A 16,774-nucleotide genomic window follows, 5' to 3' on the forward strand; every position below is an offset into this window, starting at 1 on the left:
GGGGTATTAAACAGGATTGGTTCAATTTTAATGTTGTGTTGGTTGGGGTTGTGGGGTTTAAGGAACAAAGTTAAAAAGAATCGCTTTCCCATGCTTAAGTCACGATAGGTGGTAGCAATTTGAGGATTAGTTTTTTTTTTTTTTTTTGTGTGTCTAACCTAAATAGTCACCAACTATATTGATTTGAGTCATGAGAAACGAAAATTCTTTTTACTATTCAATTCATATAATTTTGATAAATAAAATTGGTTTTATATTTTTTCTTAAAAAATACTTAATATCATTTTAGTAAATACCTCCCAAGAGTAATGTTATTAAATTTTGATAAATTTCAAACTTAGATATCAAAATTATCTAGTTAATAACTTCAAATATTAAAGAGAAATTTAAAAAATACAAGTATCAAAGCTACTAGCTATAAGTTTAAAGACAAAAAGAGTATATTGATCATCATATAAATTGATATAATAATACTTATTTTTATTAATTAAATATTTTTATAATGAATTAAATTTTAATTTAATTGAGAATAACAAATAGATGCACATAATTTTTAAGATAATCAACTTTTATATGGTTTTGTGTGGGTAACTTTATTTATCCCACGGTTATTTGATGTGCCCAAACCACATAATTCAGTCATATCATATCACTCACTTTCTGTCTCTTTCTCCAACTTATCATTAAAGCCTGCATGACTTCAATAATTGCAAAGATCCCAAGCGCATGACATATCTGACCTACTCTCCATCTCTATTTTAATTACCCTCTTTTCTTCAAAATTCCCATACCCCTTCCATCTTCAAATTTTCCAACTACATCTTACACTCAGGTTTATTGGATAAACAATTATGCTTTTTTTTTTCTTACAAAGACCAATATGCATGATTAAATACGAAAATAATATAAATATATGAATATATTAAATTTTAAATAATATGAAGTATAACTATGTTAAATTTAATTGACTATATAATAAATACAATATATAAATGGTTTAATTTTTGGAATAATAAAAAGTAATTTTAAGGACTTTATATAGATGTCCATAAAATAATTAGCATTCATTCAATATAAAATTTAAAATAAATAAAAATCGAAATTTAAAATCATTATTATTTAAAAGAAAACTCGTATATGGCACCTCAACCTTTAGTAACAAGGCCTTGCGACTTTTCTTTATTTATTATTATTACTATTATCATTTATACTAATACTTTCTTTGAAATAGTAAAAGATGTCTCCTTGTCTGCTTGGAATGAACATAATAAAAAGCAGTTTTTGGTCAAAATCTCATGCTAATCTCTAATCTGACCATCTTTTTTCTTTCCAGGGTTTTTTCTCTGTTTCCACATCAGCCTTACAAAAGCAGGGCTTTCTGGATCGTTTTACCCAATTAGTTAATGCCACATAGGAAGAAACTGTAAAGCTGCACTGTTTTGGTTGGTGAGTCAACATTCCCATAGGCTTACACACTTCATTTCAATTTTTATCATTGGAATAATTGTTGAATTCACTACTGGGAAACGGCAATGCAAATCCTGGATTAATTGCCTATCATTTGAAAAAAAAAAAAAAAAAAGAGAAGAAGCAAACAAACAGTGCTAATGCTGTATAATTATGTTTGGTAAAACAACACAATTTAATCATTATTCTCCTCATATCGTCCTCATGATGATTCATAAGTGTACATTATAGAAAGACATTTTAGTTAGAAAGGAGGTTAAAAACAAATAGATTGGATCAAGGGTTAGAATAATATGAGATCTTATGATCCCTGCCGTTGGATGAAAAATCCTTTTATCATGTTGAGATGACGGTAATGATGATTTTCTAGCCCTAATTGTTTGGTGAGAACACAATAAATACAAAAGAATTGTGAAGTTATCTCTGCATTAATTAACAAATTCTTCCCATCAAAGTATTTAATGACACTTTCTTGATTTAAAACAAGAAAAAGAGCAGAGAAGACTCATCGTTGTCTGTATCCCATAAACCTAAAACAGAAGATTTGCCTAAACATCAGTTGATTCGTTTATAATATAATCAAAAGAATTTGCTCTAAACCCTTTGAATTCACAAAACTTAACTCTCTCTCTTTCTCCTCCTCCTCCTCTCCCTCTGTCTGTGTGTCTCGTGTTTGAAACAGTGTATATTTATATAGATTCACGTGTGTTTTTCAACCTGGATTTGTCGGTCAATCTTTACTCCCAATAAAAAAGGTGTGTCAAAGAGGAAGGGGGGGGGGGTGAGTTGTGTGTTTCCATTAAATAAGTTCGGATAGGGTTTCTTTTTTAACTCTCTTTCCAGGATATATCTTTCTTCATCAAATCAAAGGAAACCCTCCCACCCCCCCCCCCAAAAAAAAAAAGTCAAGATCTTCAAAGACTTCTTCTTTGCAGTAGTTATTGGTTTCGGCTGGGGTTTCTCTTTGCAAGAAAAAGGGTTAATGGAGTTAGCCTTGAGCTTGGGTGATCCTTCAAAGCCATTTTCGTTTCTTGACAAAACTGCAAAGTTATCAAGCAAGGATCTAGGGTTTTGCATGGGGCTTGGGAATGGGTTCAAATCACAAGAGAATGGGGACGATGCTTTTGAAGGTAAAAATAGTACGGATGGAGATGAGAAAAGGGTTTCTTCAGATCCACCTCTTCAGCTTGATCTTCTTCCTTTCTCCCCAGTTCCTCGTCCCCAGTCTTCTTCTCAGCTTCGCCTTCCTTGGCTCACAGATAACCGTGAGTATTTCTAGCAGAATTGATATTTTATGAGGGGTATTTAGATCTGGGTATCTTAGGATATTCATCTTTTTTTATAGTTCTTTAATCATCTTGAAGAAAAATTACCAACTTTTTTTTTTTTTTGCATTGTTGTTATTGGTGATAGAAACGGATCCATGGGAGGGACTCGGAAGAGGTTTAGACGTGAACCGTCTACCGTTGGTGGCGGTGGCGGATGAAGCTGAGGAAAAGGCGGCTGTGTCCTCTCCTAACAGCGCTGTGTCTATGGATTTTGGGATTAGAAACGGAAGCAGAAGAGGCAAGAAAGAGGTGGAAGTGGAAGCAGTTGAAACAGAAAGAACTAGTACAAGAGCCAGTGATGATGAAGACAACGGTTCAACTCGGAAGAAACTCAGGCTTTCTAAGGAACAGTCTGCCTTTCTTGAAGAAAGTTTCAAAGAACACAGCACACTTAATCCTGTAAGTCCAAACATAGAATCCAAATTTCCTTTGCTTGCCTCTTGGGTTTTGCTTTAAATTATTTATTTATTTATTTTAAATATTTGATTCAGAAGCAAAAACTTGCACTGGCTAAGCAATTAAATCTTCGTCCTCGCCAAATTGAAGTCTGGTTTCAGAATAGAAGAGCAAGGTACTTTTAAATTTTTTTAATAAAATAAATAATATTCGTACGTTTTCTTGGTATGAGAATTTATATTTTATAGTGATATTTTGAAACAGGACAAAATTGAAGCAAACAGAGGTAGATTGTGAGTATTTAAAGCGATGTTGCGAGACGCTGGCAGAAGAAAATAAAAGATTACAGAAGGAACTGCAGGAGTTAAGAGCCTTGAAAACTTCTCAACCGTTTTACATGCAGTTACCCGCCACCACCCTCACTATGTGTCCTTCATGTGAGCGTGTCGCCACCGCTTCCACCACCAACGCATCAGCCTCCACCGCCAATGCCAAAACTGGAGGATACACATTTTTCTCCTCTACTTCAAACACATGAAATCGTTGGTTGTGGCCAGTTTTTTTATTCAAATTTTGTAAATATTTTTGGGGTTTGGTGGATTTTTGTTTGTTTGAATATTCTAAATGTCTGAAGCCGTTATCAATGATAGATTTGAGTTTGGATAGATTCTGTTTAGACTCGCTTTCCGGGGAGAAGGTGGAAGAAATTTTGGTTAGAAAGCTGGTTGTTTATTTGACAGGGAAAGAAATTAATTTATAACTTATTATTATAGTAACTGCCTTTTTGTTCTTTTTTTTTCTTCGAAACTGCTTATTGTGATCTAGAATTATGGTTTGTGTCTGTCTATTGGCATTGAATATATAATTTTATAAGGAAGTATTTTAATTATCCTGACTGAATTTTTAATATTTCATATGTAACCTCCCAATTTTTAGGAATTCTGTGAATGTTGGTATAGGTTTAATTATGTTAGTGGGCCTCTAGAAGGCTCAAGTTTAAGATAGAACCCGGCAATTTTAGTTAATTTTTGTTCCATAAGAAAAAGGGGGTGAAATTATGAAATAGAACCTATGTGAAAATGTTTAAAAATGCTATAGGCTAAATTGAAGTGACCAAATAAATAGGTGTGCAAAATAGAAGGATTTGCATGACAAACCTTCCATTTTACATGAAGTGGCCAGCCATCATGTTGTTGTAGCCAATATGAGTACTTGGTATCCATAATTCATGGTACAAATTGATAATGGATTAGGTAAATGTTCCATGATAATGGATTAGGTAAATGTTCCATGATAATGGTTTAGGTAAATGTTCCATGATAATGGTTTAGGTAAATGTTCCATGATGGACATTTCATGTCTTTTGTATTAAAGAATTAAATGGGTGAAATATAAAATTTTATTAAAAGAAAAAGGGGTGAAAAGAACAAAATTTTGTCCATCTTTGTTCATCATAGCCTAAAGTTAGAGAAGAGAAAGGAGAGGAGAAAGCTCTTGAATGTTCGGTCACTTGGGGAAGAAAATTGAAGGTAAGTTCATGATAGTTTGCTTCTATCTTGATGTTCATGAGTTCTTCTTAATTCTACCTTAACTCTTGAAGCATATTTTGGTTTTTGGGTGTGTTGTGAGCATTTGGTCATGAATTAAAATGAAGGAAATGGTTGTTGTTTCATATTCTTTTGATGAAAAATGGAAGATAGGTGAAGTTGAGCCAAACAAATGATCATGCATGTGCCTTAGATGCTAAAGGGAAAAATCGGCTAACATGTTGTGCTTTAAAATGATAAAATGGAGATTATGCTTAAGTACAAATCATAGATATGTGATGATTGATTGGTGATATACATGTTTAAATAACATGCATGCAAGATAGGTGTGTGAAAGAGTGATTTGGTAATAAATCGCTTGGGACAAAGACGATAACGTGACTTTGGAAAATCACCATAAATTGTGGGAGATGAATTAGAAGCTAAATAAATTTTGTAATTAAAGCTTAATAAGTCTAGTTGCAAATGAAATAAACAAGAACATATTTTGAATTCTGTACAATGAGAAATTTGATTCGTAATGAAGAGTGATCATATTAGTTAAACAGTGAAACATGGGAAAACTTTGAGAAAAATCTGGTATTGATTGGCTAAACCAAAAATTCTGAAAAATTTTATGGATAGAAGATATATGAGTTTATTTTCAGGGAAAATTTAGCGGCACTTGATTTGGAGTTTCATAGCTCTAGTTATAAATGATTTAGTGACTGTTGCTCGGGAAGACAGCTTGCAGTGAAATTATGATTATGTGGTAAACATTGACAAAAATTTATTAATGAGTTGCTTATTGATTTCTTATAAGCTTACTATGACCTGTAGGTGTAATTGGCCGAATATTGTAAGGGGTTAATACGTAGTTCGTATTTGAATAGTTAGATTATTGTGTTAGTAATCCAATTGTAGGCAGTTCGTGTGTGGATCTCGTCAGCATATCGTCGCAAACAGGTGTGTAACTAACACCCTCTTTCTTAGTCTGGATCGGTAAAAGTCGAAAAGCCGAAATGCCAAAAATCGGTATTTTGTAGATTTGCGAGTGTGCGAATGCTCGTGAGGCAAATCGATTAATGTTTTTGGTAAGCTGCAAAATTTGGACTGCAAAGTACATGATTTCTGTGCCCTCGATATTTTTGGGCTTAATGGGCCAAAATTGGAATGATGGTCCAACGGGCCCAATTCGGTAAGAACCCTCGGTAGTGATTTTGTTAGTACGTGAAAGGTAGGAATATGCATGAAAAACCCTAAAATAGATAAATTACTAAAGTACCTTTAAAAGTGGAAAATTTACAGTTTTACCCCTAGGAGATAAATTACCGAAATACCCCTAGAGTTAAATTGACCTAAATGCATGTTTGATTGTTGTTATTTACTACATGCCATGTTGTTATTATCTGATGCATGGAATTGGGATATTGACGGAGGAAGTACTGAAAGTGGCTTGTCCACGTCTTGGAGGCTTTGCCTCAATTCTTTGATAAGCTGAGCAAAGAAGGCTGTAATTGTGGAGTGGTGGGTGGGTGGGTTGAGCTATTCCCACATGGAGTGTATGGTGGTACGGGTGGAGTGTAGTGGTTGGTGGGTTGAGTAGTCTCCCCAAATGGGCTTGTATATGTTATTGATGTTGCATGTATTTTGAAATGGGCATATGAGCCATATTGTTATCTGAATAAGGGGCTAAGGCCCAGTTTATTGTAATCTGAAAAGGGCTCTGGCCCAAGACCACTGTTACTTGAATGGGCTTAGGCCCAATAGGCTTGAGTGACTTGGGTTTTCAATGGGTTTTCCTTACACATGAGTTTCCCAAACTCACCCTTCTTTAACCTTGCAGTGAGCCTTGATGTGGGTGACTTGGAGCCGGAGGGGATTCAGAGTGGCCATGGTGAATACTTTTGGGTTTGAAAAAGAGACTGGTTTTCTTAAGTTATTTTTAATTACTATTTAATTTTTGGGTTATAATAAGGCCATTTTAACTTTATTTTCTTCTTTGATTTTCTGGGATTATATTATTTTAAACAACTTTAAATTGATAGATAATAATTCAAATGGGCTAGACTTAGGGCGTGATTTCAAAATGATACTTGTTTTTTTTTAAAATAACACGACGTCATGAATACTCGATTTACCAAAGATAACCAATCAAAGAAATTTCAACTTGTTATAACCAAGTGTGGCAATGGATGTGGACATGTCTAGGATTGGATCCAATCGGAGAGCTTGGTACTTAAGCAGCCTTCATGGCTCACCTCCTCTGTTATGGATACCTACCTGGTGCCCAGCTTCCATTCACTTGGTTAGTTTAACAAAAGTCGGCTTTTAAAACACTAAAAAGGGAACACGGGTTTTTGACTTCAATATGGCACGTCGGATTCGGCCTTAACATCTGGATCGGGTTTGGGGTGCTACATTTAGTGGTATTAGAGCCTAGGTTGCAACAACTCGATTGTGGATCGGTGTAACGCCCCGTACCCAAGACCGTTTCCGGAGTCGAACACGAGGTGTTAACGGACTTAATTCATTTACTTACACAGTTCATTTCGAAATTTCCAGGCAAGCTGGCTAACTGCATCACAGCCACTTTAAAAATCATATCTCAAGTTCCAAAACTCGGAAATTGATTCCATAAATTTTTCCTGAAACTAGACTCATATATCCATCTAAAAATTTTTTTTCTAGAATTTTTGGTTGGGCCAATTAGTACAGTTTATTAGTTAAAGTCTCCCCTGTTTCAAGGTTCGACTACTCTAGCCTTCATACATTACGACTTAGATATCTCCCTGTACAGTGCTTCAATACTTATGCCGTTTGTTTCTAATAAAACTAGGCTAAACAAGGAATCTGTACATATAAAGCATGACTTCTAATTGTCTCTGGTTAAGTTATGGTGAATTTCAAAAATCAGAACAGGGGATCCAGAAAATGCTCTGGCCCTGTTTCACGAAAACTTAAACATCTCATAAAATAAGACTCATATGGTCGTTTCGTTTCTTTCATATGAAAATAGACTCATCAAGATTCGATTACATAATTTATTCACTATTTAATTCCATTCCTACTATTTTTAGTGGTTTTTCAAATTCACATCACTGCTGCTGTCAGCATCTATTTTAAGGTAAATTTTACCTATTTCATAATTTTCCATGAATCAATTAGTAAATTGACATACATTATTTTCAAGTATAATCACGATTAGCCATGACGTACGTAGCACCAATAGGACCATGATTGGCCATTCCAATGGCTAATCATTATCAAACATTTCCACACCACTTAATAACCATATCATAAGACCATATATACAAAATGACCATAATGTTATACTCAAAATATACAAGCCATTTTCGCATGGCTATACGAATATACATTACCAAAAGATACTTAATTAACAACAAGGGTCAGCCCTATACATGCCATTATCAAAATTCAACTAAAAAGTACCAAAGGGGCTTAGATAGTGTGGACGACTTGACTTTGACACTCCGAGTCCGATAGGTGACGAACAAAATCTATAAAAGAGAATTAAAGCAATGAATAAGCATTTTGATGCTTAGTAAGTTTTAAGTAATGACATTATTTACAACTAAGGTATAGCGTTCAGTATGACTAAATGAACAATTGCATATCGCATATTCCCAAAATCATGTTTACTTCACGCTTCAACCATTATATTCATACACTCGGATCAAACCCGACTAAAGGCGGAAGCTTGTTAATCAATTGAGCGAATACTATTTAAAAGGAATCAACCTTTCCAATGCATATACGAAACATACCTTATCGTTTGGATTTATGAGCGTATTAATTGAAGTTATTATAGCAAGATCGCTCATTTCCAAACCCAAGTACCTTGAGATTTAGCGGATATAGCAACTCGCACAAATGCCTTGGGACTTAGCCGGATATAATCACTAGCACAAATGCCTTGGGACTTAGCCCGATATAGTCACTAGCACAAATGCCTTCGGATCTTAGTCCGGTTATAGTAACTAGCACAAATGCCTTGAGACTTAGCCCGGATATAGTCACTAGCACAAATGCCTTCGGATCTTAGTCCGGTTATCATCCGAATAATCATGCACATATATCAATAAATCATAACACATTTATATTTCATTTTCATTACTAGAACTCAAACACAAGACACTTATCAACCTTTACCATTTTCAGCTGAATAGCCACATACAAAGAGCATGATTTTGGTTGGCTTTGTAACATGATCTCTATACACATTCGGCTACCAGTCATACGTATAACTAATTACCTCGATAAATAATTCAAGTAGAATTATTATATCACCGTTTATTTATTATGCTTATATGTCTTGACTTAATCAAATCATAAACTAAGTTCCATTACTCAAAGACTTACCTCGGATGTTGTCGAACGACTTAAACAGCCATTCGATTACTTTTTCCTTTCCCCTATCCAACTTTGATCCTCTAAGCTCTTGAGCTTTCTTCTCCTTCCATGACCGAAAGTCTCCCCCCCTTCTCTTCTTTTCAATTCGGCAAGGAAGAACAAAGATGAACTTTGTTTTCTTCACCCCCCAATTTTTATTACTTTATTACTAACCCTTTTATTTTATTATTTTTAACACAAAATATTAACACAAAATATTTATAATATGTTTTAACCCATAGCATGGCCGGCCACTATCTAAAATTTGGGTAATTTGACATGCAAGTACAAGCATTTTCTAACATGCATTAATAGGCCACTTTGACATTTGCCTAGCACAATCCTAAATTTTCTCACACAAGTCCTATTTGATAAATTTCACATACTATATACAAAATTTAAGCATGAAATTTTCACACGTGCATGTTCATATATAATAAGCATTAAATATGACTGTTAATTATTTTCTTATAGCTCGGTTTTGTGGTCCCGAAACCACTTCCCGACTAGGGTCAATTTAGGGCTGTCACAACTCTCCCCCACTTAAGAAATTTTCGTCCCCGAAAATCTTACCGGTAAATAGGTTTGGGTATCGTTCTTTCATAGAGTTCTTATTTTCCCAAGTAGCTTCTTCGATCCCGTGTTTGAGCCATAGCACCTTTACTAACGGAACCCTTTTGTTTCGCAACTCCTTCACTTCACGAGCTAGGATACGAATCGGTTCTTCTTCATAACTCATATCAGATTGAATTTCAACCTCGGAGGGATTAATTATGTGCGAATGATCAGATCTGTAACGTTGAAGCATCGAAACATGAAAAAAGTTGTGAATCTTCTCGAGATCAAGGGGTAAAATCAATCTATATGCCACTGGACCAACTCGTTCGGATATTTCATACGGCCCTATGAACCTCGGACTCAGTTTGCCCTTACGGCCAAATCTGAGTATCTTTTTCCAAAGTGAAACTTTAAGAAACACTTTGTCTCCCACCTGATACTCAATATCTCTTTGTTTTAAATCCGCGTACGACTTCTAACGATCTGATGCTGCCTTCAGACTTTCACGAATTATTTTTACTTTATGCTCAGCATCTTTAATCAAATCAACTCCGAAAATTTTACTTTCACCGAGCTCGGTCCAAAATAATGGTGTACGGCATTTACGACCGTACAAAGCCTCGTAAGGTGCCATCTTAATACTTGATTGAAAACTATTGTTGTAAGCGAATTCAATCAAAGGTAAATACCGTTCCCACGAACCACCAAACTCAAGGATGCAACATCTCAACATATCCTCGAGTATTTGAATTATTCGTTCGGATTGACCATCGGTCTGAGGATGAAAAGCGGTGCTAAAATGCAACTTGGTACCCATAGCTTCTTGTAATTTCTTCCAAAATCATGAGGTGAACCTCGGATCTCTATCCGACACAATAGAAATAGGTACCCTGTGTAATCTTACAATCTGAGAAACATACAATTCAGCTAGTTTATCCAGTGAATAATCCATACGTACGGGAATAAAATGAGTCGACTTAGTCAGTCTATCAACAACAACCCAAATCGCATCTTTCTTACTTGCTGACAATGGCAACCCAGATACAAAATCCATCGTGACTCGATCCCATTTCCATTCGGTATCATGATCGGTGAAGTAAACACAGAGGCACTTGATGTTCTGCTTTCACTTGTTGACATATTAAACACTTCGAAACAAAATCGGAAATGTCTCGTTTCATACCATGCCACCAAAACTGACGTCTCAGATCATTGTACATTTTTGTACTACCCGGGTGGATAGACATTTGGCTACTATGAGCCTCGCTCAGGATCATCGAAATAAGTTCTGAATTTCTTGGAACACACAAACGACTTCTGAACCTCAAAAAATCGTCATCATCAATTTGAAACTCTGATTCCCTATTCGAAACACATTCAGCCCGTTTTGCGACCAACTCATCATCGACTTTCTAAGCTTCATGAATTTGATGAATCAACAATGGTTTGGCCTTTAATTCTGCTACTAACACATTATCGGATAGAACAGACAAGTGTACATTCATCGTTCGTAAAGCAAACAGTGATTTACGACTTAAGGCATCCGCAACCACATTAGCCTTTCCCGGGTGATAGTTAATGACAAGCTCATAATCTTTTAACAACTCGAGCCAACGTCTTTGTCGCAGATTCAAATCTCTTTGAGTCATCAAATATTTGAGACTTTTGTGATCTGAAAATACATGGCACTTCTCACCAAATAAGTAATGTCTCCATATTTTCAAAGCGAATACGATGGCAGCTAATTCGAGATCATGAGTTGGATAATTTTTTTCATGTGGCTTCAATTGCCTCGATGCATAAGCTACAACTCGACTACGATGGCATCAATACACAACCCAACCCAAGTAAGGATGCATCACTGTAAATGACAAACTCTTTGCCTGATTCGGGCTGCACTAGTACTGGAGCTTCAGTCAAATAAGTCTTTAGTTGATCGAAACTTTTCTGACATTTTTCTGTCCAATCAAACTTAACATCTTTCTGAAGCAGTTTCGTCATTGGTGTGGCTATCATCGAGAAACCCTTTACAAATAGTGCAGTAATGTAACCGGCAAGTCCCAAAAAGCTCGAACCTCGTAATATTTCTCGAGGCTTCCGGTTAAGTATGGCTGAAATTTTGCTCGGATCAACTCGAATACCGATCTGATACCACATGACCCAAGAAGCTAACCTCTCTTAACGAACTCACACTTCTTGAACTTAGCATATAACTACTTATCCGTAAAATCGTAACACTAATCCCGGTGTTCAAGATGATCGATTTCATTTCTCGAATAGACCAAAATATCATCGATAAACACAATTACAAACCGATCCAAAAGCGGTCTCGAAGATCCGATTCATCAAATCCATAAATACCGCGAGGGCATTAGTGAGCCCAAGCGGCATCACTAAGAACTCGTAGTGACCTTATCTCGTTCGAAAGCGGTTTGGGTATATCCGAATCTCGAATTAATGGCGATAATAACCCGATCTCAAATCTATCTTTGAAAACACCGAGGCTCCTTTTAGTTGATCAAACAAATCATCAATACGCGGTAACGGATATTTATTCTTTATTGTCACTTTATTCAGCTAATGATAGTCGATGCACAACCTGATGGTTCTGTCATTCTTTTTCACAAATAATCTTGGTGCACCCAAGGCGAGAAACTTGGTCGAGCGAAACCTCTATCCATCAACTCTTGTAACTGAGCTTTCAATTCCTTTAATTCGTTGGTGCCATACGATACGGAGCTATCGAAATCGGTGTAGTCCCAAGTACAAGTTCGATGCCAAACTCTACCTCTCGAGCAGTGGTAACCGGTAATTCTTCGGAAAAACATCCGGATATTCACAAACCATCGGTACCGATTCAAGTTTCTTTTACGGTTCTTTATTATCAAATCGTATGCAAGATACGCTTCACACCCTTTCTCACATATTTTGAGCTAACATCGAGGATATTATTGTTGGCAATCCATTCAAAACAGTGAGACTCGACCGGATTATCTCATTATTTGCACACCTCAAATCAATAGTCTTACTTTTGCAATTCACAACGCATCATGTACGGTCAACCAATCCAAACCGAGAATAACATCAAATTCATCAAGCGGTAAAAGCATCAAGTCACCGAAAACAGGAGCCTCGGATTATTAAGGGCATTTCTTACACACCTTGTCGACAAGCACATAACGACCCAAGGGATTCGACACTCGAATTACGAACTCGATGAACTCAACGGTAAAGTCTTCTTTGGATGCTAAGGTCTCACATACATATGAATGAGTAGAACCGGGGTCAATCAATGCAATCACATTAGTATCAAAGAGAGTGAAAGTACCGGTAATAACATCTGGCGAGGAAGCATCCTCGCGTCTTGGCGTATAGCATAAGCTCTAGCAGAGCACGAGCCTCGATCTGGTTGTAGCATCTCTAGATCCTCTCGGCGGCACTAGCGTTCCGTATTTCTAGATGGTCCGCCTGCGATAGTAGCACCTGGTTTGCCACTCGATTTACATTTTGTTCGACAGTTTGGGCAATCCTTGATAAAGTGGTCACCGATCCGCACTTATAACAGGAGCGGTCATGGAATCTACAACTCCCCGAATGCCATTTACCACAATACTGGCACTCTGTTCTGTCTCGACAATAATTTCCAACATTGGCAACCGAAGTGACTCGTGTACTCACAGGGGGTCGATCACGATCTCGTCTAGAAAAGCCCGAAGTGTCTTTAGACCAGCCTAAATCATCTCTAAATTTCTTCGATGATTGTTGAAAGGGCTTTCCCGAAGATCTCTTACGAAACTCCTTTGCTCCCATATCAGCTTTTCTTTTCTCCTTCTTGAGCTCTTGACTTTGCAAGCTCATTGGACAAGTACCACAAATTCTCGATTTCTAAAATGCCAACATACGCTTTATATCATCATTCATCCATCTTTGAAACGTTTACATTTACGACTTCAAGAAATGCATTCTCGAGCGTACCGGCTAAGACTTACAAACTTTCATTCATAATTAGTAACCGACATGGAACCTTGTTTAAGTTCAAGAAATTCTTTCCGTTTTTGATCAATGAATCTCTGGCTGATATACTTTTTTGAAACTCGGTTTGGAAAAACTCCCAAGTTACTTGCTCTCTGGGCACAACAGAAATCAACGTATTCCACCAATAGTAGGCAGAATCACGTAGCAAGGAGATAGTACACTTTAGGCATTCATCGGGTGTGCAAGATAGTTCATCAAGTACCCGAATAGTGTTGTCCAACCAAAATTCAGCTTGCTCGGCATCGTCATTGTCGTAGCTTTAAATTCATAGCCCGTGTTTTCGGATTCATCAACTGGGGCTTATTTAACCTTATCTCGTCGATTCATCGGAGGTATCGCAGTCTTGAGGGTTGTGTTAGTCGGGAATGGGGTTGTGGAATAGCCGCATTAGTTCGAATATCTTGATTGAACCAATCATTCATCACGCTATAAAAAGCTGTCTAGCTTCATCATTCGATTACTAGCAATAGGTTGAGAGTCCACGGTCTTTGTCCCTTGTGCGGAGCAGCGCTACACTCTCAACATCATCACTACCGCTTCGGTTGGGATCGGGATCCATTACTATAAGTAAACACATTTTAAGCGTAAATCACCACACTATCAAATAAACACATAATGGCATGTATAGCTAAACCCGAACGTATTACGGTAGTCCTAGAATTGACTAAACCATGGCTCTGATACCAATAAAATTGTAACGCCCCGTACCCGATACCGTTGCCGGAGTCGAACACGAGGTGTTAACGGACTTAATTCATTTACTTACACAGTTCATTTCGAAATTTCTAGGCAAGCTGGCTAACTGCATCATAGCCACTTTAAAAATCATATCTCGAGTTCCAAAACTCAGAAATTGATTCTGTAAATTTTTCTTGAAACTAGACTCATATATCCATCTACAAAGTTTTTTTCTAGAATTTTTGGTTGGGCCAATTAGTACAGTTTATTAGTTAAAATCTCTCCTATTTTAGGGTTCAACAACTCTGACCTTTATGCATTACGACTTAGATATCTCCCTGTACAGAGCTTCACTACTTATGCCGTTTGTTTCTAATAAAACTAGACTCAAAATGGAATCTGTACATATAAGGTATGACTTCTAATTGTGTTTGGTTAATTTATGGTGAATTTCCAAAATCAGAATAGGGGATCCAGAAAACGCTCTGGCCCTATTTGACGAAAACTTAAACATCTCATAAAATACGGCTCATATGGTCGTTTCGTTTCTTTCATATGAAAATAGACTCATCAAGATTCGATTACATAATTTATTCACTATTTAATTCCATTCATAATATTTTTAGTGGTTTTTCATATTCACATCACTGCTGCTGTCAGCATCTATTTTAAGGTAAATTTTACCTATTTCATAATTTTCCATGAATCAATTAGTAAATTGACATACATTATTGTCAAGTATAATCACGATTAGCCATGACGTACGTAGCACCAATAGGACCATGATTGGCCATTCCAATGGCTAATCATTATCAAACATTTCCACACCACTTAATTACCATATCATAAGACCATATATACAAAATGACCATAATGTTATACTCAAAATATACAAGCCATTTTCACATGGCTATACGAATATACATTACCAAAAGATACTTAATTAACAACAAGGGTCAGCCCTATACATGCCATTATCAAAATTCAACTAAAAGAGTACCAAAGGGCTTAGATAGTGTGGACGACTTGACTTTGACACTCCCGAGTCCGATGGTGACGAACAAAATCTATAAAAGAGAGAATTAAAGCAACGAATAAGCATTTTGATGCTTAGTAAGTTTTAAGTAATGAAATTATTTACAACTAAGGTATAGCGTTCAGTATGACTAAATGAACAATTGCATATCGCATATTCCAAAAATCATGTTTACTTCACGCTTCAACCATTATATTCATACACTCGGATCAAACGACTACTAAAGGCCTAAGCTTGTTAATCAATTGAGCGAATACTATTTAAAAGGAATCAACCTTTCCAATGCATATACGAAACATACCTTATCATTTGGATTTATAAGCATATTAATTGAAGTTATTACAGCAAGATCGCTCATTTCCAAACCCAAGTACCTTCGGGATTTAACCGGATATAGCAACTCGCACAAATGCCTTCGGGACTTAGCCCGGATATAATCACTAGCACAAATGCCTTCGGGACTTAGCCCGGATATAGTCACTAGCACAAATGCCTTCGGGACTTAGCCCGGATATAGTCACTAGCACAAATGCCTTCGGGACTTAGCCCGGTTATAGTCACTAGCACAAATGCCTTCGGATCTTAGTCCGGTTATAGTAACTAGCACAAATGCCTTCGGGACTTAGCCCGGATATAGTCATTGGCACAAATGCCTTCGGATCTTAGTCCGGTTATCATCTGAATAATCATGCACATATATCAATAAATCATAACACATTTATATTTCATTTTCATTACCAGAACTCAAACACAAGACACTTATCAACCTTTACCATTTTAATTTGAATAGCCACATACAAAACATGATTTTGGTTGGCTTTGTAACATGATCTCTATACACATTCGGCTACCAGTCATAAGTATAACTAATTACCTCGATAAATAATTCAAGTAGAATCATTATATCACCGTTTATTTATTAAGCTTATATGTCATGACTTAATCAAATCATAAACTAAGTTTCATTACTCAAAGACTTACCTCGGATGTTGTCGAACGACTTAAACGGCTATTCGATTACTTTTTCCTTTCCCCTATCCAACTTTTATCCTCTAAGCTCTTGAGCTTTCTTCTCCTTCCATGACCGAAAGTCTCCCCCCTTCTCTTCTTTTCAATTCGGCAAGGAAGAACAAATATGAACTTTGTTTTCTTCACCCCCCAATTTTTATTACTTTATTACTAACCCTTTTATTTTATTATTTTTAACACAAAATATTAACACAAAATATTTATAATATGTTTTAACCCATAGCATGGCCGGCCACAATCTAAAATTTGGGTAATTTGACATGCAAGTACAAGCATTTTCTAACATGCATTAATAGGCCACTTTGACA

General features: G+C 36.3%; 1 protein-coding gene across 1 annotated transcript; it reads left to right on the forward strand.

Moving 5' to 3' along the window:
* Window positions 1-1,932: 1,932 nt before the first annotated feature.
* Window positions 1,933-4,056, forward strand: LOC108459360 (homeobox-leucine zipper protein HAT14-like). Its single transcript, XM_017758720.2, has 4 exons — window positions 1,933-2,732; window positions 2,881-3,194; window positions 3,287-3,366; window positions 3,456-4,056. The coding sequence occupies exons 1-4, from the start codon at window positions 2,450-2,452 to the stop codon at window positions 3,727-3,729; spliced, it is 951 nt and encodes a 316-aa protein (XP_017614209.1). The 5' UTR covers window positions 1,933-2,449; the 3' UTR covers window positions 3,730-4,056.
* The last annotated feature ends 12,718 nt before the right edge of the window (window positions 4,057-16,774 follow it).

Source organism: Gossypium arboreum, chromosome 4, assembly GCF_025698485.1.
Source record: "Gossypium arboreum isolate Shixiya-1 chromosome 4, ASM2569848v2, whole genome shotgun sequence".
Taxonomy (NCBI): domain Eukaryota; kingdom Viridiplantae; phylum Streptophyta; class Magnoliopsida; order Malvales; family Malvaceae; genus Gossypium; species Gossypium arboreum.